The sequence below is a fragment of the Rhinoraja longicauda genome, chromosome 2, assembly GCF_053455715.1.
Source record: "Rhinoraja longicauda isolate Sanriku21f chromosome 2, sRhiLon1.1, whole genome shotgun sequence".
In the NCBI taxonomy this organism is placed as follows: Eukaryota; Metazoa; Chordata; class Chondrichthyes; order Rajiformes; family Arhynchobatidae; genus Rhinoraja; species Rhinoraja longicauda.
In genome coordinates this window covers 99,207,437-99,233,709 of record NC_135954.1, presented here as the reverse complement: position 1 = coordinate 99,233,709, position 26,273 = coordinate 99,207,437, and the positions used below count along the sequence as shown (strand labels likewise).

Genomic DNA, 26,273 nt, shown 5'->3' with positions numbered 1-26,273 from the left:
TCGATTAGCTAACGCAGGAAACAACAATGATCCATTGGAATACATTTAGCATCAGTTTAATATTCCCTAGTCCGATCTCCATTTCTCATCTGTGAGCAGCCATTTCCATTTTAATTTCATACACATAATAAACAAATACAGACAGATGCATGCTTAAAGCTGCAAATAATCCTTGGTTTTCTTTTACCTATTCTTAATACTGTAGTGATCCTTTATCAAAACATTCTGTGTCTTAACAAAACCATAAAAAACATTTAATTTATTTTATTTTTTATAGCACAGCACTTGAATTTCAGGGTGAAATTACCACCATTTTGGACAGATTCCACAATTTATTTAGTTTAGTTTTAGTTTTAGGTTTAGAAATACAGCATAGAAACAGGCCCTTTGACCCACCGAGTTCACGCTGACCGAGGACCATAACCTATGTCATCCCACTTTCTTATTCATTCCCTGCACATTAGAGGCAATTTTACAGAGGCTAATTAACCTACAAACCCGCACATCTTTGGGATGTGGGAGGAAGCTGGAGCACCCGGTGGAAATCCAAGCAGTCACAGGGAGAACGTGCGAACTCCACATGGATAGCACCCAAAGTTAGGAGCAAACCCGGGTCTCTCGTGCTCCGTGACAGCAGCTCCACCAGCTGTGCCACTCTGCCACCACAGTATTATGGTTAAACTAAAAGACTGCATTTCTTTCCTATATAAGTATATGAATGAATCTTGTGAGTTATGGGACTCCTCCCTAAAATGTTCACACAACAGCCAAAGTCCTGTAGTGGAAACAGACTATCCAAACTATCCACTGGTGTCCGAACTGATACATAATTCCAGGGAAAACATGTTTCTACTAATTCTGTTGACATAATTCACTGGAATAATCTATTTGTGATTCTGTTTTCTTTAAAGTGAACTAACAGGAATATTTGTTTCGGGCTGAGACCCTTCTTCAGACCCTCGACCTGAAACGTCACCCATTCCTTCTCTCCAGAGATGCTGCGTGTCCCGCTGAGTTACTCCAGCATTTTTTGCCTACCTTCGATTTAAACCAGCATCTGCAGTTCTTTCCTACACTAATAGGAATATTCATTGCACAAGACTTTGCTAATTATAATTCTATTTGAAACATGGTACTCTAGGTACTAAAATAATTCCAAAATCATATTTTTGTGTGTTCAAATCAGACATGCATATTATATTTATGTTACAATATTGTAGCTTAAGGAATGATACCTCAAAGTCATCATCGTAGTTTGATGATTCAAAAGCGGATTTGTTTTCCATTACAATTTCCTCTCCTTCAACCAGCTGTAAGAAATTCAAAGTCACTTAGAATTATTATAAAGCTAATTATTAAGTGTCATACCCTTATTTGAGATTGGGAGAAAAATAGGTAACTACAGATTTATCGGTTTAATATAAATTGTGAGGAAGTTACTGAAATTCTATCAAAAGCGAAACTAGTCCCTTAGTGTCTTGTATCAGTTGCTCAAAGAGTCAACAAAGTTCGCAGTGTGTGAGTAACCTTGTTCACTAGGACGGTGTAGAGTGAACTGCTTAGGTACAAACTTTGTAAGTCACTTTTCACATTAGAGGTGACCAAATATAAGGAATTAGGTAACAATTTGAAGCTTGTTTTCAAGTATTGCACTGGATGTGAGCAATGGCATTAGGCCCAGCATTTACTGTCCATCCATTAAAGCTTCTTAAACTGAGTGGCTTGCTAAGCCACTTCAAAGAACAGTTAAGGTAGTTCTGCAGTAACATATAGGCTGGACTTAGTTAAGGACAGAGGATTTCCTTCCCTCTGCGACCATGTCAAATCAGTGCATGGACTGAAAAACAGATGTAAAATGGAGGATAGATCCAATGCCAAATTAGGTGCAGAGAAATAAATGGAAAGAATATTGAATTAAGAGAACAAGAACAAAAGCAAGACTGAATGAAAAAATAAAAGCAATTAGACTATTACATTTTAAATTTAATAATGTTTTAAAATCTTCATTAGTGAGTTAACATCTGAATGCATAAAATCCCACATTTACAACAGTTCATTTTCAGGATTAACAGGAATTGACAACTGAAAGAGCATTTATGCTTGTAATGACAACTCTTTCATTTGCATCTGTCATGAAAATAAAACAACTCTAGATGTTTCAAAGATAATGTAGATGTCAAATGCTTTTTTACCCACAGAAACAAACGTGCCCTGGTTTTGGAGTGGAATCTTGAGATAAACAGCCATTATTTCCTATGTGCAGATGCTATAACATATAACCAAATAACTGCAGGCTTTATTACAATCGAGGAAGGTTAGACAAGGTTCTTCAGGTTGATTCCTGGGATGGATGATTTTGTGTACGATGAGAAATTAAGCAAATTGTACTGAAACTCTCACGAGCTTACAAGAACGAGATGATCCTGCAGTGTTGATCTTTCTTTATGTGATATCTCCCGGTCTAGGCATCAGGGTCTCAAAAGACTCCTGGTTGCAATCCATTTTAACTCTCCTTCACAGTCCCATACTGACCTTTCTGTTCTTGGACATTCATTGCTAGAGTGAGGCCACAAGCTAATTGAAAGAACTACACCTCATATTTCACTTGGGTAGCTTACAACCCAACAATATGAAAACTGAATTTTCCAATTTCTAATAATAACCCCCTCTCTTCCTCTTGCCCCCCTGCCCAAAAAAAACCCTGGTGTGACACATTTCCACCACCATCCCATTCACCAGCTTGTTTCCCCTATTCCATACATTCATCTCCCATCCCAGAGTCCCATATGTCCTTTTATCCCCTTACTATCCACGCCCCGTCACCTTCCACCCATATCCCGCCCTCCGACATTTTACTCCTCCTCTTCTTTCCTTATCTGATACCCTTTGTCTCCTTTTCACCTCTAGCCTTTGTGACTTACTGCACCCATCTGCCAATCACACCACCTCTATCACCTGTATCCACCAATCACTCGCCAGGCTTTGCCCCGCCCCATCTCTCTTTTTCCAGCTTTATCTCCCCACTCCAAACAGTCTGAAGAAGGTCCCTGACCCAGAACATCATCTGTACCATCCCTTTCACAGTTCCTGCTTGAGTCACTGAGATCCGCAAACACTTTTTTTTTTCTTCTCCAGCATCTGCAGCTTTCGAGCCTCAAAATAAGGAGTCAGCCATTCAGGAGAGAGATTAAAAGAAATTTCTTCATGCAACTTGTAGTGAATCTTTGGAGTCAAGAGAACTATAGAGGCTCAGATGCTCAATTTATTCGAGATTATGAATGTTTTTTTTTGCAAATATTAGGGCCTGCAAAAGACCCTAATATCTTGAATATAAATTCAAGATTTTTATAGAGAGAAACAAGGGACATGACTTCAACACAGGAAGGTGGTGCTGAAGATCACCCATAATCTAATTCATGGCTGAGCACATTAGAGAGGCCTGATTGCTTATCCCTGTTTAATTTTCTGTTCTCATAACATTGATGATATTTGCAGTCAGCTCTCATGTTTTTATTAATTTCAAAAGGAATTACCAAGATGTATTTTGTTTAAAAATCAGCTGAATGAAAGGAAGGAAAGTAAGAAGATTCAACTCGGATAATAACAACTTTTTGTATAACGAAACAAACTATCCTTTTTCTTCCAACAGTCTCCTGTTAAATATCTAGCAATCTCTATCCCAATGGACTACAGAACTTCGATGTTTAAGTAATTTCAAAGCTGATATCAAAAGGCGTTTGGACTCCAGGGAATGAAGGGCCTATAGGACTTAAACAAGATAATGCAATTGAGTCAAAGGTCAGCTATGATACAGAATGGCAAAGCAGGCTATAGGGGCTATTTGGACTACGCTTGCTTCTATTTACCATGTCCTTATTCTAATAACAAAAATAATCTAAACACTAACTTAATTGAACAGCTTTATGAAGGGTCAAATTCTTACATCATCATCACTCAATGCGACCTGACTGGACCGCCATGTTGATTGAAGTCTACCTGTACTCTAAGATCATGCCAGAGATAGTGTTGAGCAGACAGATAAGTATCATCATCACACATTATACATAAAGGAAAGTATAATAGTTTTGCACGTCAAACAACCAAAATGGGGAAAAGACTAATATTAAAAAAAGAATCTTCAACAGGTTTAATTGAAACAGCCAAAAACACTTAAAAAATAATAAAAATATAATCATTTAATCATCAATAGTTATTAAGTATTTACCTTTTATTTCTTTCCCAGTCCCCAAAATGCTTATTGGAAGCAATGCGCACACAGATCTATCCTGGTGTGGGATCAATGAGCTGATTTTCAAGTTAGGGGAATATCAGCAAATTACAGCACTACTATGAAACTAACAGTGGGGTGGAGCTGAAAACTGGCCAACTGAGCTTGGCTAGCAACCCAGGGGCATTTCCATTCTCAAAACCTACAGGCTATTATGCTGAAAAATCCCAGCGGATTGGAGTAAAATCTGAAAAATACAATGAGATTCAATTCCCTGTTCCTTCCACTAGAGGACAGCTGAACTTGCAGATTGCAGCTCTTGAGGCATCCATTGGGTGCACACCGTGGTGCTCCAATTTGAATTTTTTTACATCTGGCTCCTAAAAAATATCAAAGTTCCCATCTGTAACTCGTTTGTGATCAATAATTTTGTATTGATTGAGGTGTCAGCTGGATTACAAAGAATAAATAGTCAACTAAATAGAGATGAGGAGGAATTTCTTTCGCAAGAGGATGATGAATCTGATGAATTAATTGCTAAAGATGGCTATGAAGGCCAGACATTGGTTATTTTTAGAGCAGAGATTGATAGGTTCTTGATTAGTAAGGGTGTCAAAGATTACGGGGAGAAGGCAGGAGAATCAGGTTGAGAGGGAAAAATAGATTGGCCATGATCGAATGGCAGAGTAGACTCGATGGGCCAAATGGCCAAATTCTGCTCCTATATCTTACGACCTAACTAAAATCCTATTAATGTATTACTTGTTTATGGTTAAATTAGACCATACCAATAGATCTATTTCCAAGAAATGAAAAAGTCAAACATACTTACTTATATACACATGAATATTAGAGAAAGGAGAGAAGCAAGTAGATCCAGAAAATTCATCCCTTATTGATTAGTTTTGATTTACCTATACTTTCAACATATTCCTCAAAATCTTGACATCTAATTCTCTCTTGCCCATTTATGTTTTATAATTGGCTTCGCTGGTATTGCAGACGTCAAGAGCAGTTCAGGCAGTTTTATATGCCTGTGGTACTTCAAAGTGATAAACATGAAAAATATAGCAATATTTTATCTGTTTGTATAAACAGGTAGAAAAGACTTATCAATTGCAAGACAAGTAAGAACTCCATTGATCCAGCTCATGCTCTGTGACATAATTTCAATAAAGCATGAATACATATTGATGCTAAATAATTTAAAAATCATCAATAAACTATCATAAACAGAAAAATTAGTGAATCTCACCACTCGGCATTTGGGATCTGGATGTAAAAATTTAACAGCCTGCAGAAATCTCATGAATGTAATTACAAAGATGAATATTATGCTGACATTGTAATTTGAAGGGGAAAATATAACTGATCTGAAAAGTGCATCCATTAATGATTTCTAAAATTGGTTCCCGAAATATTATAGATGTGCTGGCTAAACTGAGGTTGAGCCAGATGGCTGAGACTATCAATTCATTTCATGAACTGGATGTGTAGTGTCATGTTTTTCAGCATTATACGATTCAAACCGCCATTTGATCATGGCGAAGCTGATTTTCCCTCTCAACCCCATTCTCCAGCCTTATCCCCATAACCGTTGACACTCTTACAAATCAAGAATATCCAAGAATACCACAGCCAATGCCCAGAAGTACCATTACCGCTTTTTTTCTCCAAAATACTGCCTGACTTAATGAGTATCCCGAGCATACTTTGCCTTTTATTGCAGATACATGTGGTTATATTTTGCATGAATTGGAACTGAAAGAGAAATTGACCTGTGTTAGCAAGGACTAAAGTAAGAGTGGAAGTGGGCAGTATTTTGGAGATGTAAATAAATGTTTTTTGTCAAAAAAATGTAAGGTAGTTTGTACTTCCACTCTTCCTTGAATTGTACACTAAGGTTTTAAATGATCTGGCATTGTCCATGGTAACAGTAAGAGACAGAAACCAAGAGAGCAGATTTTAGGAAGCAAGTAAAAAAAGATTTCAATCTCCTCAATGTCCATCTGCAGAAGAGTGCATCACATTCATGGCTTTATTTAGTGTCATTTCATGACACATAATCTTGCTAAATAGAACCAGTTTAATTTAGTTTAATTTAGTTTAGTTTAATTTAGAGATACAGCGCGGAAACAGGCACTTCGGCCCACCGAGTCCATGCCGACCAGCGACCCCCGCACACTAGCACAATGGATGGTGGAGTGGTAGAAGATGGTGGGTACATACTGAATGGAAGTCGAGATAAGGAGCAGGTTAGATAAAGCAATAGATTCATTGTAGCAATTTTATTAGAAATGTTAAAACATTTTACTACTTCGAAGAGTTTTACTACCTCATTCTTCCAGTGGCAGATCAAAGTGATTTGTGTATATTAGGAATGGCAATAACCTTTAAAGTAATATTATTCAATTATATCAAAACCCATAAACATGAATTACTCTGGAAATTTAATAAAATTATGAAAATTACCTCTTCTGAGAGAGTTCCTGTAAGCTTTTCATGATCTCCTGAAATCCTAAAAAAAGAGTTCAAAATTAATGTTGAGCAAATATCATACATATTAACAAAGGAATATCACAACCTAAAATGTCTTTTAAAATAAAAGATAGGTTTAAATAATTATAATTATAGACCATCCTTTTTCCCTATTTCTATTCTATATTTTAACAAAACACCATGATTTTAATAACTTGGAGATAAGTACAGGAACTGAATTTACATTGATTGAAATTATAATTTCCTCACCTGCACCATTCTTGACTCATTCAGGAAACAAATGTCCCATTTTCTTATGAATAAGAAGGCAGCCATTTGGCCCATCAAGTCGATATTGGCTCCCAGATCAATTCAATCAATTCTATTCCCTTATTTACTTACCCCAAACAATTTTATTATACATGCCCATGAACACCCCCTTCTACAATTGCCCATCCATACGTTGGAGATTTATTGTGGCCAACCAACAGGTCTCAAACCATACTCTAAATATGGATGTTAAGTCATGGCAAAAATAGAAACATAAGCAGAAGAGTTGGACTTATAACTCCTCCTGGCTGCTCTGCCATTCAAAAAGAATTTGGCTTTCCTCCCTAATTTCCACATCCCTTAATTCTCCTAATTCTATTCAAACATTTATCAACTTTAGATAGACACAAAAAGCTGGAATAACTCAGCAGGACAGGCACCATCTCTGGATCTCTATCCCTCCGCCAATACAAAGTTGCACTAGCTTAATAGAATAAACCACTGAGGCAAAATGCAGTGAGAGCAGATGTCGGGAAGAAACCGAGACAAATGGTGCAGTCAATCAGTTACAAAATATGCAGCTCAGGGCTGCATCCTGGCTGGCATAATGAGTGAGGGTATTGCTAGCAAATGACAGTGGCTGCTCCTTGTGCTGACAGACATTACAAAGTTTAAAAGGCATCTGAACAGAATGGTTCAGAGGATCGTGGACCAAATACAGGAAAATGGGACTAGTTTGGGTTGGCATCTTGGTTGGAAAGTTGTATGTGTATATATATATCATATATATATATATCATACACATAAAAACAAACAATAATAGTGTAAAAAGACAAAACTAATGCCCCCAATTCTAGGTAGTTCAGAGCTTATTTGGAGATTGTAGTGTTTAATAGCCTGGTGACTGTCGGGAAGAAGATGTTCCTGAACCTGGACATTGTGTTTTTCAGGTTCCTACATATTTTTCCCAATGGGAGGTGTGAAACGAGTGTGTGGGTCTCTGATGATGCTGGCTTCCTTTTTGAGGCAACGATTCCTGTAAATCCCTTCAATGGTGAGGAGGTCAGTACCCCTGATGGACTGGGCAGTGTTCACCAATTTTTTCAGTCTTCTTCGCTGCTGGGCATTCAAGTTGCTGATCCAGGCCATGATGCAACTAGTCAATATGGTCGAAGGTAGACACAAAATGCTGGAGTAACTCAGCGGAACAGGCAGCATCTCTGGAGAGAAGGAATGGGTGACGTTTCTTCAGTCTGAGTTCCTCCAGCATTTTGTATTTACCTTTGATTTCTGCAGTTGCAGTTCTTTCCTAGTCAATATGGTCTCTACTGTACACGTAAAAGTTCAAGAGTGTGTTCTCTGACATAACGAATCTCTGCAATCTTCTCAGGAAGTAGAGGTGCTGATGGGCTTTCTCTATAATTGCATCAGTGTGCTGGGTCCAGGAAAGATCTTCAAAGATATGCACACCCAGGAATTTGAAGCTTTTGACTCTCTCCACCACCGACTCAGATTTGTCCGTCGTTATCCTTCCTCTTCCAAGTCTACAATCAGTTTCTTGGTCTTACTGACAATGAGAGCAAGGTTATTGTGCTGGCACCATTTGGTCAGTCGATCAATTTTCCTTTTATACTCTGACTTATCATCATCTGTAATTCATCCAATAACGGTGATGTCGTCGGCAAACTTGAAGATGTTCGCACTGTGTCCAGTTATACAGTTGTGAGTATAGAATGAGTAGAGCAGGGGGCTGAGTACACAGCCTTGAGGTGCTCCCGTACTGATGGTTATCGAGGAAGAAGTGTTGCTGCCAATTTGTAGATTGTGGTCTGTTAATGAGGAAGTTGAGGATCCAGTTACAGAGGGATGTGCAGAGACCCAGTTCCATGCGCTTTGTAACCAGCTTAGAGGGGATGATTGTATTGAGTGTCTATAAACAACAGCTTGACGTATGTGTTTTTATTGTCCAAGTGGTCCTGTGCAGAGTGGAGATTGTATCCTCAACACCTGTTGTGGTGGTACGCAAATTGTAATGGGTCGAATCATAAGCACGATTCACTCTTTCACCATATTGGAATGGAAATTTAGCATAACATTTGAGCTCAATTTTCTTTTCATAATTCCAATAGTGGGTGTTGGATAGTAAAACCCAATTTTTTCCTTCCTAACCCAGCAGCCACAGAGCTATTTTTACATTGCTTCAGTCGTTACCACTGAGTATGGATCAGCGCTGATCTGGATGACACAGCTGCATAATGTATTAACCAACTAATCCACAAACTGGGTAATCTCACCTCTTCCTTTAAAGAAAACTTGATCCTTTAAACCTGATTCTGTAATAATTCTTCAGTCAGCACAATTGCACAACAAACACAAAGTATTTTCGAACTTCAAGATTACATTTCATGGTACAAATGTTGTAAAATATATCATTCACAATGTGAAGAGTCTCTAGATAGCTAAAACTGTATAATTGTCCTGTTACAAACTAAGATATATCAATTTTTCAAATAAATCAATGATAACCTCTGGGTCAGGGCACTGGCTCAAACACTTTTGTAGCTAAAGGGGCAGCACAGTGATGCAGCAGTACAGTTGCTGCCTGACAGCGCCAGAGACCCGGGTTCCATCCCGACTACGGGGCTGTCTGTACGGAGTTTGTACATTCCCTCTGTGACCGTGTGGGTTTTCTCCAGGTGCTCCGGTTTCCACCCACATTCCAAAGACGTAGGTTAATTGGCTTCTGTAAATTGTTCCTAGTGTGTAGGATAGAACTAATGTATGGGTGATTGTTGGTAGGCGTGGAGTTTGTGGGCCGAGGGGCCTGTTACCACGCTGCATCTCTGTTAAAACTCAGAAATTGACTATTTCATTCCACAGGACTATTCTTTTTATTTGCTCCTCTTGGGCTGCTTCTTACCTATCTTCCTCCTGCCCTTGAATTTTCCTTCCAATGGAAGCTAAATCATCTGAAGCATTAACTTTGTTTTAACCAGATCTGCATTTGTTACACATGTTTAACGTATATTTTACTCCTTTCTTCATGTTGATCGAAAACATTTTGCTGAAAAGCATTTCTGCTAGTTTTCTCAATCATTTCAAGGATTACTCAAATGGACTTTACATTTTACACCATGAAAGTCCAAATTGGAACACCAACAGAACTGACGTTCCCTATCACAGAGTTGACATAGAATCAAACCTGTGACCTCTATCATCAAGAAAGATGAGAAAGACAAGGAGAGCAGGTTCATAGGAATGGTCACTCTCCAAGTGGCATACCATCTGACTTGGAAATACATCACTATTCCTTTATTCTCACATTAGTCTGAATCCTGGAATTCTTTAAACAACAGCATTACGGTGTCCCTTCATACAATCGGTGACAGCATTTCAAGAAGGCTCACCATCACGTACTCAAGGACAGTTAGGGAAAGCAATAAACATAAGCCTTGTCACGAAAATGAAGAAAAAGAAGTGACGTTATTGACAGGATTAAAACTCTGGAAATTTACCCTTTTAATTTGCTTTCGTCTGTAAATTCAGGCAGATGTCTCTGTTCCTTTTTCCTTCTGCCAGACTGTTCCTATAAATGAAAATAACCATGAGTCTCAGTCAATAATATAAATACATTTTATATAATTAGCCAAGAGGCAAAGAATGACATCTGCAACCAACAGATTTGTGTTTATCCACAACAGGTTTCCTCAAACTACGAAGCTTGTGGCAAGGGCAGCACAGTGGCACAACTGTTAGAGCTGCTGCCTTGCAGCGCTGAAGACCCGGGTTTAATCCTGACCTCGGGTTCTGTCTGTGTGGTGTTTACACCTTCTCCCTGTGTCATCGTATGGGTTTCCACTGGTTTCCTCCCACATCCCAAAGACGTGCATGTTTGTAGGTTAATTGGCACCTGTAAATTCCCCCCGAGTTTGTCAGTAATGGGATAATATAGAACTAGTGTGAATGGGGCGGTAGTGCAGACTCGGTAGGCCAAAAGGCCTGTTTCCATGCTGTATCTCCATACTAAAAAACTAAAAACTTACATGGAATAAATCAAGAAGCACCCAGGGTGCAAACATTTATGTGTCTGTGGGAAAAGTACATGTGGTTAGCAGCTGGGAAACACCAAAAAGCTGGTAATACAGTTTAGCCTGCTGAACATAATGCCAGGAAGAAGGGTCTCGACCCGAAACGTCACCCATTCCTTCTCTGCAGAGATGCTGCCTGTCCCGCTGAGTTACCTCAGAATTTTGAGTCTACCTTTGATTTAAACCAGCAGCTGCAGTTCTTTCCTACACATAATGCCAGGAATTCTTGAGAACTTTATCACCTAGCACAGGCCAGATCAATGACTTGGGATTGGAGCCAAAAAATTGTCAGGTATGGGGCCCCAGAAGTCTTCAGGATGGGATTCCTATTCCTTAGGTGTAGGTTTGCAGTGATGTGTGGTCGGATGCAAGCCTGGGCGATGTCATATGAAGGACAGGCTGTTGCCCATGCAGCAAGTCCCCCCTCTCCACGTCGCTGATTGATCCAAAGGAACAGCAGAGCCGTTACAGCGCTGTCACAGGAGGTGCCAGAACGAGGTTGTCGACAACGACAAACTGCCTTCGGGACTCAGACTCCGGATTTTCTTGAGGTTTACTCCTGGAGCCGTTTCCATGACTGGATATGGCCACAAGGCAGTGGAGGTTTTAGATCAGAGTTTTCCCTCTCCTAGATGGACTGCCTTCCCAGGCTGACGAGCCTCATCTGCCCGAGACTCATGGGGGCGGCAGCATCTACCTTCCCGTGCAGGTCTATGAAACCTGCCCACTGCCCATGGGACTCCTATTATAGAGTCATTATTGAGTTCACAGAAACAGGCCTTTTGACCCACGATGTCCACGCTGACCATTTTGCCCATCTATTCTCATCCCTCTAATCCCATTTGCATCCAGTCCATATCCTTCTCTGCCCTGTCCATCTGATTGCCTGTTCAACTGTCATCTAATGATGTCACCTAGAAATTTGCACACAACTCTCCAAACCTTCATCCAGGTCATAAATATATTTGATTAAAAAGCTATAAATCGTTCAGATCTCTGACAAGCATTACTTGTAATATTCGACAATCGGATAAATCTCTATTTAACTACTCCATTTTCCATCTCCTCACTGAATTACGTCCATGTCTAAAGGTTACCTCCAGTTTCATCCCCATTCAATGTTAGAATAATCTCGGGTGAGAAATTAACAAATGCATTCTGATCACATCCCTAATTATCATCCATAGGCCTCTCCAAAAATCCAATTAGCTAGATAAGGCCTGTGCTTACAAATGTTGCTCACACTATTTATTTGATACTTGCTTGAGGGCTCAGTCTTTCTTTCTTAACTTCCGAGTTGACCCTAAAGTTAAAATTTGGATATGGCCCTTTATGGAAACCTCATTTAAAAAGACAATTAAATTAAGAATGATAAATGGAAATGTGCTCAATTTAGGTTTGATCTACACCCAAGTTAGATTTCCAAATATTGCCACCTGCATAAATCATATGTTTGATGTATTTGGTAATTCTATGTAAAATACCACAAATTCAGACAACCCTAATTCTATATTTCAAAGAATAAATTTTAGAAAACAATACGAATAATTTAAAAAAGACTAACCTTATTAGTTTCTCCTTGTTTTTCGTGCTCTTCCCTTCCCTTCTTATATTTGTGTTTTCGCTCTCGATCTTCCCGTCTTTCCCAATCTTTTTTTTCTTTCTCCTTGTGTTCCCGCTCCCGATCAGGACCTTTAAAATCTTTATTTTGATGCTTTCTCTTATCTTCTTTGGACTCTTTGCCTTTTCTCTCTCTTTGCTTCCTTTCCACGTCCTCAGCCTTGGCCTCCAGACCAGGCTCACGTTTGTCCCTATATCTCTTTTCACGATGTGCATCACGAAGTCCATGCTCCTTACGTCGGCTCTCGAAATCATCATCTTTTAAATCAGAAGATCTTCTTTTCTTCTCTTTGCCTTCTTCATTACCCTGTCAGTATATAAACACGTTTTTCACAGTGCACTGTTCATTTAATTAGTAGAAAAACTGAGCAACTGTTTTCATTTATTAAAATAAACATTCAGCACCTTTGCAAATCCAAAGGAGTATTTAAGTTGTTACACAAATGTTTGTTAATACACAGTGTTTTCATTGCACTTTCATCTCTCGTTTTGGTGCAATGACTGTTACTCCAGTCAGCAACATTAAGATACAATAGATCTTTGATTACAATCAAGTGGAGCAAACAGATCTTTTAAACTTTACTGCAATCTTCATCAAAAAACTAATTACAAAACAAAGAAATTTGTAGAACAATATTTACTGCCAGAAGATCAATCTTTAATATAATAAAGATCTGCTATTATACAAAGATCGGTTTGTAATATACATGAATGTCTTGACAGTTTATCATATACGTGAATGACTCGATTGTTTGTAAAATACATGAATGACCCGACAGTCTGTAATATATGTGAATAACTTGATAGTTTGTGATATACACGAGTCGAAGGTTTGAAATGTATGTGAATGACTTGAAGGTAGACACAAAATGCTGGAGTAACTCAGTGGGGGCAGGCAGCATCTCTGGAGAGAAGGAATGGGAATATGTGAATGACTTGACTGTTTGTGAAACAGGTGAATGACTCGATAATTTGTAATATATGTCAATGACCTGATGAATTGTAATATACATGAATGATTTAGATATTGTCGTGGGAGGCATGATCAGTAAGTTCGCAGAAGACACGAAGATTGGCAGAGTTGTTGATAGTGTGGAAGGTAGATTTAGGTTGCAGAGAGATATCAATATTTTTGGTGAGATAGCCCAATTAATGGATGATGGAGTTTAATCCAGACAAATGTGAGGTGATGTAGTTTGGGGACATACGAGGCTAGAACCATGAATAGTCCTGATGGAGGAGGAAATGGGAGGGTGCGAAGCACATTTAGGTGGATAAATCCCTAGAACATCACCAGGTGTATCTTCAAATATTATGGGACTCAACGGAGGAGATTGATGGGATCTCTATCTTTCAGTCTGACGTAGGGTTCTGACCTGAAAAGTCACCTATTCCTTTTCTCCAGAGATGCTGCCTGACCCGCTGAGTTACTCCAGGATTTTGTGTCTGTCTATGGTTAGGAAGGCATACAGGATACTGGAGATTTTAATTGTCTAATATTGACTAGGATTGCATAAGTTCTAAGGGATCGGATGGGGCAGAATTTGTTAAGTGTATCCAGGAAAGTTTTCTGAAGAAATGCGTAGATGGCATATGAGAAGGGTCTCTGGCTGACCTCCTTTTAGAAAATGAGGCTGAGCAAGTGGTTGATGTTTCAGTAAGAGAGTACTTTGGGGCCAGTGATCTTAATTCTGTTAATTTTGAGACAGTCGTGGAAAATGATAGGATTGGTCCTCAAGTTGAAGTCTGAAATTTGGGGAAAGATAAATTTCATTACATCAGATAGAAATTCCTAAAAGTTGATTAGGAGAGGCTGCGTGTAGGTAAATGGATGTCTGGCAAGTGGGAGACATTTAAAAATGAGATTGGAAGAGTTTGGGGCTAGCACGTTCATATTGGAATGAAGGGCAAGCCTGACAACATTACAGAAGCTTTTTATTCACAAAATGCTGGAGTAACTCAGCAGGTCAGGCAGCATCTCGGGAGAGAAGGAATGGGTGACGTTTCGGGTCGAGACCCTTCTTCAGACTGACAGAAGCTTGGTTGACCAGGGCTGTCGAGGATCTGGTCAAGAAAAAGGAGCAGGCCTTTAGGGGCAGCAGGAACAAATGAATCCCTTGAGGATTATAAGAGATGGAGGAGTTTGCAAGAACGGAATTAGGAGAGTGAAGTCTTGCAATGTCCCTGGCACATAATATTTTTTTAAATCCAAAAAGATTAAATTTGTATAAAAGTAAAAGGGTACCTAGGGAGAGTAGGTCCCCTTATGAGTCAGTAAGGTCAGAGCTGAACACGGGCCTCTGGCACTGTGAGTAGTAGCTGTACCAGTTGCGCGATTGTGCTGCCATCTTTAAAGGCAGACAGTGGGATGACCTCGATGTGTTAGCCACAAGTGAGCTACAGAGAATGGTTAATCTTGTGCCTTTATTTAAGAAGGGCAGCAGGGATAAGCCAGGAAGAACAGTCGGGCAAGCCTTACATCAGTAGTGGAAAAGTTATTGAGACTCTGTTGAAGGAAAACGTAGTTCCGGACAGAACGTTACCTATTTGCATTGGACGGGTCATCGCATTCTGGATTTGTGTGACTGCGTACGGAATGTACTAGTGATCAGATCCAGGCATATATGATCTGCTATTCTTTCCTTATGGCACTCTGTCCATAACATTTTACTAAGCTGAGGAACCAGTCACACATTGCATCTGACCCTTCGATTTTACATTTGATGCATCTATCAGGGCACAGTTTGCATTACAAAGCTAAGAAATTCCGTATGAATTTTTCTTTCGATTTCAAAGAAATTTAACAATAACTATAATTTCAATTAATTTATCAGTTGCCTGTGCTGTGACTAACAATTTTTTATTCCTTTAAATGTATCTTCATTGTCTCAATGTCACTGATCATCAGAAACATTTAAAGGCAGTGGAAAAAGCCTTTATGCAGCACAAGCAATTTGAAGGCCTTCAAGAGGATCCAGTGACAGGGCCTTAGTGCACAAGGCCTCAATGACACGAGCTGTGCACAACAGCTACAAAAAGCAAGAGCATTAACAGTGAACTTGTACGAGGGAGACATGGCACGCGAGTCCAACTGAAGACAAGTGAGCCCAAACTCCGCATCCATCTTATCTTCACCACCAAGGCTTTATCATATGTTTTTTTCTAACATGATGGTAACTTTAGCAAAGGCTGAAAATAATCTGGTAGTCAAGGAATGGCTAATACTCCTTGAAGAGAGAATACCAGAACAAAGGTAAAAATAAATTATTAAAAAATGAGACAAAAAGCACATGCTCACTTCAGTGTTTCTTCCTTCCTTTTCTTTTCGTTCACGGTGTTTTCTTTCTTTTTCTTCATATTTATCATCTTTCGACAATTCCAAATTCCCTGAAACACAGATGGACACTATAATTCCAACTTTTTCATGCAACTGAACAGTATTATTTTAGTTGATACATTAAATAGGGGATAGATTTACCTCAACACTTAAGTAACAATGCCTCAAAATGCAAATTGCACAAAAAATTCCTGAAAGTAAGATAGCATAGACTAAAATCATATGGCGTATAACAGCTATCAGGAAAAATAAGCACAGTAATTTTTTTAAAGTTCATTTAATCTGAAGATTTAACTAAATTTTACATCGTAAAGCACAATATCCATTTAGGGTAGTGAAATCAGGGAGGGGTATGCTAAAGGACACAAAGTCCTGGAATAACTCAGCAGGCCAGGCAGCATCTCTGGTGAACATGGTTAGGTGACGTTTCGGATCGACATCTTCAGATATGCTGATATCCTAGGACCTACTAATATCAAAGAGAAGTAGATATTGGGTAGGGGATATTGGGTCTCCCAAAGAACATTAAAGTGGTTCAGTTTCCAAGTTATTGATAGAGGCAAGAAAAGAAATGACAGGTGCCTAGATAGAGATCTTTGCAAACAAGAGATGGCAGATGTTGTACTTTGGTGCAAAAGCAAACTGTTGGAGGAATTCAGCAAGACATGCAGCATCTGTGAGGGGGAAGAATTTGCATAGTTTAGTATAGTTTAGAGATACAGCACGGAAACAGGCCCTTCGGCCCACCGAATCCTTGCCGACCAGCAATCCCGACCAGTACATTAGCACTATCCTACACACTAGGAACAATTTACAATATTTACCAAAGCCAATTAACCTACAGAACTATACGTCTTTGGAGTGTGGAAGGAAACCGGAGCACCCGGGGAAAACCCACGCGGTCATGTAGAGAACGTACAAACAGACCCGTAGTCATGATCAAACTGGGGTCACTGGCGCTGTAAAGCAGCCACTCTACTGCTGCACCACCATGGCACGGTGGCGCAGCGGCGCAGCGGTAGAGTTGCTGCCTTACAGCGAATGCAGCGCCGGAGACTCAGGTTCGATCCTGACTACGGGCGCCATCTGTACGGAGTTTGTACGTTCTCCCCGTGACCTGCGTGGGTTTTCTCTGAGATCTTCGGTTTCCTCCCACACTCCAAAGACGTACAGGTATGTAGGTTAATTGACTGGGTAATATGTAAAAAAATAGTCCCTAGTGTGTGTAGGATAATGTTAATGTGCGGGGATCGCTGGGCGGCATGGACTAAGGGCCTGTTTCCGCGCTGCATCTCTAAATCTAAAAAATGCCATCCTTCAAAGGAACACCATGACAAAGAAGCAGGGGTAGAGCTGCTGCCTGATTGTGTCAGAGACCCGGGTCCGATAATGACTTTGGGTGTTGTCTGTATGGAGTTTGCATGTTCTCCCTGTGACCATGTGGGTTTTCTCCGGGTGCTCCGGTTTCCTCCCACAATCCAAAGACGTGCAAGTTTGTAGGTTCATTGGCCTCTATATATTGTCCTTTGTGTCTAGGATAGAACTAGTGCATGGGTGATCTGTGGTGAGCGCAGACATGGTGGGCCAAAGAGCTTGTTTCCACACTGTATCTCAAGCTAAACTAAAAATGGACATCTCATATCTGGACTTCTAAAAGGTATTTTGGAAGTAGCCTCATTAAATTCAAAGTCATGATTATCCAGGGTAATAAATTGGTTGAAAGGTAATAAAAAGAGAAGAGAATGTATTGGTGGTGTTAAGAATATAATGAATGCCATATTACAGGGATCAATGTATCCAATTCAAATTTACGTGAGTGATATGGTTAAGAAATTCAATTAAATGGTCAAAATGCACAGATGACATCATGCTTGAAAAGATGGTAAAATTGCCTGGGCAGCTTAGAATTGTATAATAAACTGGTTATTTAATATCATTTAAAAGAATCGGGGATATTCAGTTTAATAGAGGAAAACATAAAGCACATATATTAGTAGTAAAATGTTCAATGTTTATTTTGCAAATAATTGTAATTTTGGATTATTCACTCGTGATAAAAATATACCTGAAAAAATATTTTTGCAGAATGCAAATAAAACATGAAAAAAGTTAATGACTGTTAAATTATTACAACAGGAAATTTAATCTAGTGCTTTAATGTGGAATTATTTGCCACAAAAGGCTGTAGAGGCCAAGTTAGTGGATATTTTTAAGGCAGGGAAAGATAGATTTTTGATTAGTACAGGGATCAGAGGTTATGGGGTGAAGGCTGGAGAAATGGAGTGAGGAGCGAGAGATCAGCCATGATTGAATGCTGGAATAGGCCGAATGGCCTAATTTTACTATCAATTATGACCTTTTGACCTGAAACCAGCAACTGTAAATTTGCAGGCTGATATTGAAAAGATAGTCTTTCCATATTATTGATCACTTGGTTTGGTTTAGCAGAATGATGGAAGACACAACTTTGTCAGGAACTAAAAGAATGCAGCAATGGGCAACCTGAGGATCCTTCTAGACAAACTACCTGAGAAAAGCAGAATTACCTCCATCAATAATAGTTGGTTGAACCAAAAGTGAGGCAGGAAATTATCATGTTGGAACAAGGTGAAAAATGCAGATTGTTTTTAAAATGGAAAGTACATTACCTTTAATTTTCATTAACTTTCCATATTAAACATACATCTACCTTTCTCCTTCTTCTGCCGATGTCTCAGTCGCTGGTCACCAATCCCATCAATTTCTTTCCCAATTTCTCGGTGCTTGTCTTGTTCTTTTCTCCTATCTCTTTCTTTATCTTTATGCTTCTCAGATTCATGCCGCCGCTTTGTAGAACTCTCTCGGTTAAAATCCTTTTCGTTATCATCACGAACTTTGTGGCCTGACTCTTTGTCTCTATCCCTGTCTTTCCGTTTCTCACTTTCTTTTTTGTTTCCTCTGTCTTTATCTCTTTCTTCGTTCTTAACTTTTTTGTGCACTTTTTCATGTTCCAGGTCTCTATCACGGTCTCCATCACTCTCCTTTGCTTTGCTTCTCACTTTGTCATTATCTCGATCTCTTTGTCTATCGCGATCCCTTTGCCTATCTCGGTCCCGTTGTCTATGTAAACGCTCTTCAGACTCTTCCTCCTCTTTATGTTTTTTCTTTAGTTTGCTCTTTTTCTCACTGTCATCTGGATGATCTCCATGGGCAGCCTGAAGAAAAGAGAGAAATTAAAAATGGGAGTTGTTGATGAAAAGGGTGCTTGTAAAGCCAGGCAGAATTTTGTTCAAAAGTAGACTGTGATTTAGTTTTGGTTAGTTTAGAGACACAACTTGGAAACAGGCCCTTCAGTGCACCAAGTCCACACCAACCATCGATCTCCCGTTCACACTAGTTCTGTTATCCCACTTTTGAATCCCTAAACATTAGGGGAAAGTCAGAGAGGCCAATTAACCTACAAACCCACACATCTTCGGGATATGGGAGGAAACTGGAGTATCTGGAGGAACCCATGCAGTCTCAGAGAGAATGTGCAAACGCCATACAGACAGCACCCAAGGTCAGGATTGAACGCGAGGCTCTGGCACTGTGAGCAGTAGCTGTACCAGCTGCACCATTGTGCCGCCATCTTTAAGGGCAGACAGCGGGATGACCACGAGAACCGAACTGGCTGTACTGTACTGGATGTACAATTTACTGAGAAATTAAATGTCTGCTCGAAATAAGAATTTAAAAACTTGCATTTATATAACATCTTCCACATTTCATTCAAAATATCCCAAAGTTCTTTACAAGAATTTTAAAACTTTTGAAGTGTAGTTGGTGTTGTAGTAGAGGAAAATTACTGGTTTATATGCATGCAACGGGTTTCCACTGAAAGCAGTGTGTGGATAGAGAATTGGTTGGCGGACAGGAAGCAAAGAGTAGGAATAAATGGGTCCTTTTCGGAATGGCAGGCTGTGACTAGTGGGGTACCGCAAGGCTCAGTGCTGGGACCCCAGTTATTTACAATATTTATTAATGATTTGGACGAGGGAATTGAATGCAACATCTCTAAGTTTGCGGATGACACGAAGCTGGGTGGCAGTGTTAGATGCGAGGAGGATGCTAGGAGGCTGCAGAGTGACTTGGATAGATTAGGCGAGTGGGCAAATGCATGGCAGATGCAATATAATGTGGATAAATGTGAGGTTATTCACTTTGGCGGCAAGAACAGGAAAGCAGAGTATTACCTGAATGGTGGCCAATTAGGAAAAGGGGAGATGCAACGTGACCTGGGTGTCATGGTGCACCAGTCATTGAAAGCAAGCGTGCAGGTGCAGCAGGTAGTGAAGAAAGCGAATGGTATGTTAGCATTCATAGCAAGAGGATTTGAGTATAGAAGCAGGGAGGTTCTGCTGCAGTTGTACAGGGCCTTGGTGAGACCGCACCTGGAGTATTGTGTACAGTTTTGGTCTCCTAATCTGAGGAAAGACATTCTAGCCTTAGAGGGAGTACAGAGAAGGTTCACCAGATTGATCCCTGGGATGGCAGGACTTTCATATGAAGAAAGACTGGATAGACTAGGCTTATACTCGCTGGAATTTAGAAGACTGAGGGGGGATCTTGTAGAAACATATAAAATTCTTAAGGGGTTGGAGAGACTAGATGTGAGAAGATTGTTCCCGATGTTGGGGACGTCCAGAACCAGGGGTCACAGCTTAAGGATAAGGGGGAAGTCTTTTAGGACCGAGATGCGAAAACATTTCTTCACACAGAGTGGTGAATCTGTGGAATTCTCTGCCACAGAAGGTAGTTGAGGCCAGTTCACTGGCTATATTTAAGAGGGAGTTAGATGTGGCCCTTGTGGCTAAAGGGATCAGGGGGTATGGAGAGAAGGCAGGTACAGGTTACTGAGCTGGATGATCAGCCATGATCATATTGAATGGCGGTGCAGGCTCGAAGAGCCGAATGGCCTACTCCTGCACCTATTTTCTATGTTTCTATGAGATTTAGGGACCAGATCTTGCTGATGACCCGCAGTGATTCAGTGGAGATGCGCTGGCTAACTACACTGTATTGGTCACAGCATTTCTAATTTCCACACATTCTTCCTGCAAGGCAGAAGTTGGGAACTTGCTGGAAGTTAAATGCCAAAGCAATTGAACTCTCACTGTGGCAGTGGAGCTTAATCCTACTGAGTTGATGCACCATTCGTATCTAGTATTGAGCCAGGAAAGGCAATATATGTATATCTATTTGTTTGAATTGCCTTGTGAAACTGGCTAAAGTACAGTAATTTCTGCTATTGTTACTAGAATATGTTTGCACTTTATTTTGAAAATAAAAGCAATTACTTTAATATGCTTGAGCAATTCCTCTGTTTTCCAGGTATCTTCTTTGGTTTTCCCCTAAAATGAAAATAAAATTGAACACGTTTAAGTAGCGAGATAATAAAACACTCAAGATTCCAAAAACATAAAACTAAAAACTGGCCAAATTAATTTTCTTATTTACACAAACCACCACTGTATACACAGATATATTGTTATCTACATGAGGTATTTATCTATTCAATTGTACATTATATCTAAATATTTCTGGAAAATTACATCACTTAACTTATCTCTGTTGAGTGTTACTTATATTTGAATGCAGAACAGATCAATCTTAATTTGAAAAACAGATCAAAATCTATAGTGACCAGCAGGCAAGAGGTCTATGGAGGGAATGGACAGACAATGTTCCGGGTCAGGACCCTTCTTCAGATTATCAACTCAGAGCAGACTATATACAGCAGAGATTTGTCTTTGGCCACATTCTTCAAGTATTCTGTCAACTTAGAGAATGGTAGGCACTCCAGGCAACTCACAGTAAATAGATGTTTTATTATTATTGCGAAGGCAACACAATCAAATGTTTCATACACTAAGCAGGGGAACAAACCACCAGAATGGATTTGGCAATCATTATGCTTTGCTCTGCATGTGGTAATTACTGCAAAAATATCACTCTGCTTTTGGTTAATTTTTAATGCAACAATTTACTTTGTCTCAGCTGTGTCAAATCATTCCTTGCCACATCTCCCAACACACCTTGGTGTACACTAAACTTCCCTCTCTCTGCAAGACTGTTTTATTTTTAATCCCTTTTTATAAAAACTGGAATCTTTCAAAATCCAATTGGTAGTTTTCCTAAATAATGAAGCAAGCAAAAGAAAGTAGAAATTGCTCCCATCTAACCAAGTTAATTAAATAAGTTCCAGAAATCATGGTTATTGTGGCTATTATGAAGCGGAACTTCATATTCTGCTTGGGCAGCTTTTAGAATATAGTACAGGTCCTTCATGCCTGTGCTGAACATGATGGGTTTTTTCGATCATCTTAACGATGCATTGGAGATACACGTGACAACCTGGAGTTGCGATTTGGAAGTCCTATTCTTTTCCTTTGTGGTTTACAATGAACCCATTGAATGTGTTCTATTGCTGCAACCAGCTACTTCCAGATAACTATCATTGCTCAGTCCAGTAAAGTTGGCCTTCCGCTAATTTAGAAATGTTATTTTTGTCCTTTTCCGCAAACATGCTGAATCTAAATGAATTATGATCACTGGCACTCGTTCCAACAATCCAGCTACACTTCCAATCACTAATGAAAGTAATTACTTGTGTAGTTAATTCTGTATTATTCCAGCATTGCCAATATTTCATTTCGGACACTAACTTCCACGGTTGTTTCCTACTGAACAACATCTGGAACATTATCGACCTTATGGAAAAGATGTTGCTAACCTGAAAAGAGTACAGAGAAGATTTAGGAGGATGTTGCCAGGACTTGAGGGCCAGAGCGGCATGGAGAGGTTTGGCAGACTATGACTTTATTTCTTAAGAGTGCAGGAGAATGAGGGGTGATCTTATAGAGGTGCACAAGATCACGAGAGGAATAGATATGGTAGATGCACAGAGTCTTTTTATCCAGAGTATGGAAATCAAGAAGCAGAGGACATAAACGTATGGTGAGATGGGAAGGATTTAATAGGAATCTGAGGAGCAACCTTTTCACACAAAGGGTGGCTGGTGGATACATGGAATGAGCTGCCAGAGGAGATAGAGGCAGGTACTATAACAACATTTAAAAGACTTTGGACAGATACATGGACAGGAAAAGTTTAGAGGCATATCGGTTTCGTTTATTGTCATGTGTACCGAGTTATCGTGGAAAGCTTTTGTTGCATGCTGACCAGTCACCAGTCATGGTTATAATTGAGCCATTCACAGTGTACAGATACATGATAAGGGAATAACGTTTAATACAAGGTAAAGCCAGTAAAGTCCGATCAAAGATAGTCCAAGGGTCACCAATGAGGTAGATAGTAGTTCAGGAGTGTACTCTAGTTATGATAGGAAGGTTCACTTGCCTGATAACAGCTGGGCAACTGAATATGGCCCAAATAGGCAGGTGGGACTAGTGTAGGTGGGACACCTTGGTCGGTATTCTGTACTTGGATGACACATAGCTGGGTGGCAGTGTGAGCTGCGAGGAGGATGCTATGAGGCTGCACGGTGACTTGGATAGGTTGGGTGAGTGGTCAGATGCAGTATAATGTGGATAAATGTGAGGTTATCCACTTTGGTGGCAAGAACAAGAAGGCAGATTAATATCTGAGTGGTGTAAGAAGAAACTGTAAATGATGGTTTAAACCGAAGATAGGCACAAAAAGCTGGAGTAACTCAGCAGGCCGAGCAGCGTCTCTGGAGAGAAGGAATGGTGACGTTTCAGGTCGAGACCCTTCTTCTGAAGAAGGGTCTCGACTCGAAACATCACCCATTCCTTCTCTCCAGAGATGCTGCCTGTTCCGCTGAGTTACCAGCTTTTCGTGTCTATTATCTGAATAGTGTCAGATTAGGAAAAGGGGAGGTGCAACAAGACCTGGGTGTCCTTGTACATCAGTCACTGAAAGTAAGCATGCAGGTACAGCAGGCAGTGAAGAAAGCAAATGGCATGTTGGCCTTCATAGCTAGAGGATTTGAGTATTAGAGCAAGGTGGTCCTACTGCAGTTGTATAGGGCCCTGGTGAGACCACACCCGGAGTGTTGTGTGCCGTTTTGGTCTCCTAATTTGAGGAAGGACATTCTTTCCATTGAGGGGATGCAGCGTAGGTTCTCCAGGTTAATTCCCGGGATGGTGGGACTGACATATGATGGAGAATTGGTCAACTGGGCTTATAGTCACTGGAATTTAGGATGATAGGGGATCTTATAGAAACATATAAAATTCTTAAGAGATTGAACAGGCTAGATGCAGGAAAAATGTTTCCGATGTTGGGGGAGTCCAGAACCAGGGGTCACAGTTTAAGAATAAGGGGTAGGCCATTTAGGACTGAGATGAAGAAACACTTTATCACCCAGAGAGTTGTGAATCTGTGGGATTCTTTGCCACAGAAGGCAGTGGAGGCCAATTCACTGGATGTATTCAAGAAAGAGTTAGATATAGCTCTAATGGCTAACGGAATCAAGGGATATGGGGAGAAAGCAGGAACGGGGTACTGATTTTGGATGATCAGCCATGATCATATTGAATGGCGGTGCAGGTTCGAAGGGCCGAATGGCCTACTCCTGCACCTATTGTCTATGTTTCTAAAGAGACTGGTCTTTGTGGGTGCTGTCATTGCGCGACGCACTCACTTGACGGGACTGTGCAATGTCTCATTCTGTAGTTGGGTCGTCGAGTCCAGTCTTGCACAGAGAGAGAGAGAGAGAGAGAGAGAGGGGGAACGAGCCTGACCTCATGCCGGTTACTGCTGGACATTTATTCAGGGAAGGAGATTAGAGTCAGACGTGGATGCAAGCAACGCCAGCTGCTGGTTTATAAAAGGTCAAAGCCGCCAGCCGAGGATCGCTCCCGCCACCGTCTCTCCCTCAATCCCGACCTTCTTCGCTACCACCGTTCAGATTCGCCGGCGGACTTTCCCCACTTTCAGATCTGCCTCAAGATGGACACAAAATATTGGAGTGGCGCAGCGGGCCAGGCAGCGACTCTGGAGAGAAGGAATGTGGGGACGCGTCGGATCGAGACCCTTCTTCGGACTCCAGCATTTTGTGTCTATCTTCGGTGTAAACCAGCATCTGCGGTTCCTTCCCACACGCTCCTCTTACCTTGCTCGGCTTCATGGTGCGAGCCGCGGCCCGCGTTACTAAGGCTCCAACGCGGCTCCCTGGTTACCGGGCGGCCGCCATCTTGGTGAGGTCGAGGATTTGCGCTGTTCAAAGGGCGCATGCGTCAGGTCAGGTGGAAACGATGGCAACCGCGCGAGGGGCGGCCGCAACCATGGCGACCAGGCGGGGCTGGGTCTGTTCCCATGGCAATGGAGCATTTACCCTTCCCCCCCACCCCCGCACCACGACGTCAGCAGGCCGGAGCATGCACCCCTGCCAGGGATTTATGGCATGTCAAGCAAAGATACTAGAGGAACAAGATAGACCACTCGACCCTAAAAGCCGTAGTACCTCAAGGCGCCATTTTAGTAGGCAGAAACTTGCAGAAACATTTATAAAGAAAAATAACAAAAATCTCTGAATTGATAGATGAGATATATTCTGCATTTTTATGGTATAATTACACAAAACTGTTCCCCTAAAACACTGATTACACTGCGAGAGGCATAACGAACGGCGGGTTTTGCCTACTAAAATGGCTCCTTTGTGTACGACACTTCAGTATAGGCGATTTCAACGGAGTGGTCCATCTTGTCCCTCTAGTATCTTTGATGCCAAGCTCCAGCTGCTTGTGGCGCTGTCACCAAAGCAATGTGCTTTTGATGCAAGTCACCCTCGCTACATAGACACTGTGGAGGTAATGTGCACAATTATAGAGTAATTTAGCACGGAATCAGACCTATCGGCCCAACTCGTCCCTGCCAACCACTATATCGCATCTAACCCAGTCCCATTTGACCCACACCCCTCGAAAGCTTTCCTATCCATGTACCTGTCCAAGTGTTCTTTTAAATGCAGTACGAAGAAACTGTAGATTAAACCGAATTTTAAATTACTTGTCCCAACTACCACTCCGATAACTCATTTCATACCCACTACCCTCTGAGTGAAAAAGTTGCCCCTCAAGTTCCTATTAGATCTTTCCTCTCTCACGTTAAACCTATGTCCTCTGGTTCTTGATTCCCCTACCCTGGGTAAAAGACTGCACATTCACCCTTTCTATTCCCCTCATGATTTTATACACCTTTATTAGATTAGCCCTGAGTCTCCGGTGCTCTAAGGAATAAAGTCCTA

General features: G+C 40.7%; 1 protein-coding gene across 3 annotated transcripts in view; it reads right to left on the bottom strand.

Annotated features, from left to right (window-relative positions):
- The window catches only part of dync2i1 (dynein 2 intermediate chain 1), a 60,504-nt gene extending 35,261 nt beyond the window's left edge, over nt 1–25,243 (bottom strand). For 2 of the 3 annotated variants that reach the window (XM_078424955.1, XM_078424963.1), the window contains exons 1-9: nt 25,140–25,243; nt 21,340–21,393; nt 18,711–19,215; nt 15,983–16,071; nt 12,629–12,991; nt 10,492–10,562; nt 6,701–6,746; nt 3,944–4,003; nt 1,236–1,310 (exon numbers count right to left, since the gene is read on the bottom strand). In XM_078424955.1, coding sequence (XP_078281081.1) covers nt 1,236–1,310; nt 3,944–4,003; nt 6,701–6,746; nt 10,492–10,562; nt 12,629–12,991; nt 15,983–16,071; nt 18,711–19,215; nt 21,340–21,393; nt 25,140–25,154 — 1,278 coding nt within the window. In that variant the 5' untranslated portion in view covers nt 25,155–25,243. The remainder of the gene's footprint in view (nt 1–1,235; nt 1,311–3,943; nt 4,004–6,700; nt 6,747–10,491; nt 10,563–12,628; nt 12,992–15,982; nt 16,072–18,710; nt 19,216–21,339; nt 21,394–25,139) is intronic. The other variant, XM_078424969.1, reaches the window with a different exon arrangement.
- Between the last annotated feature and the right edge of the window lie 1,030 nt (nt 25,244–26,273).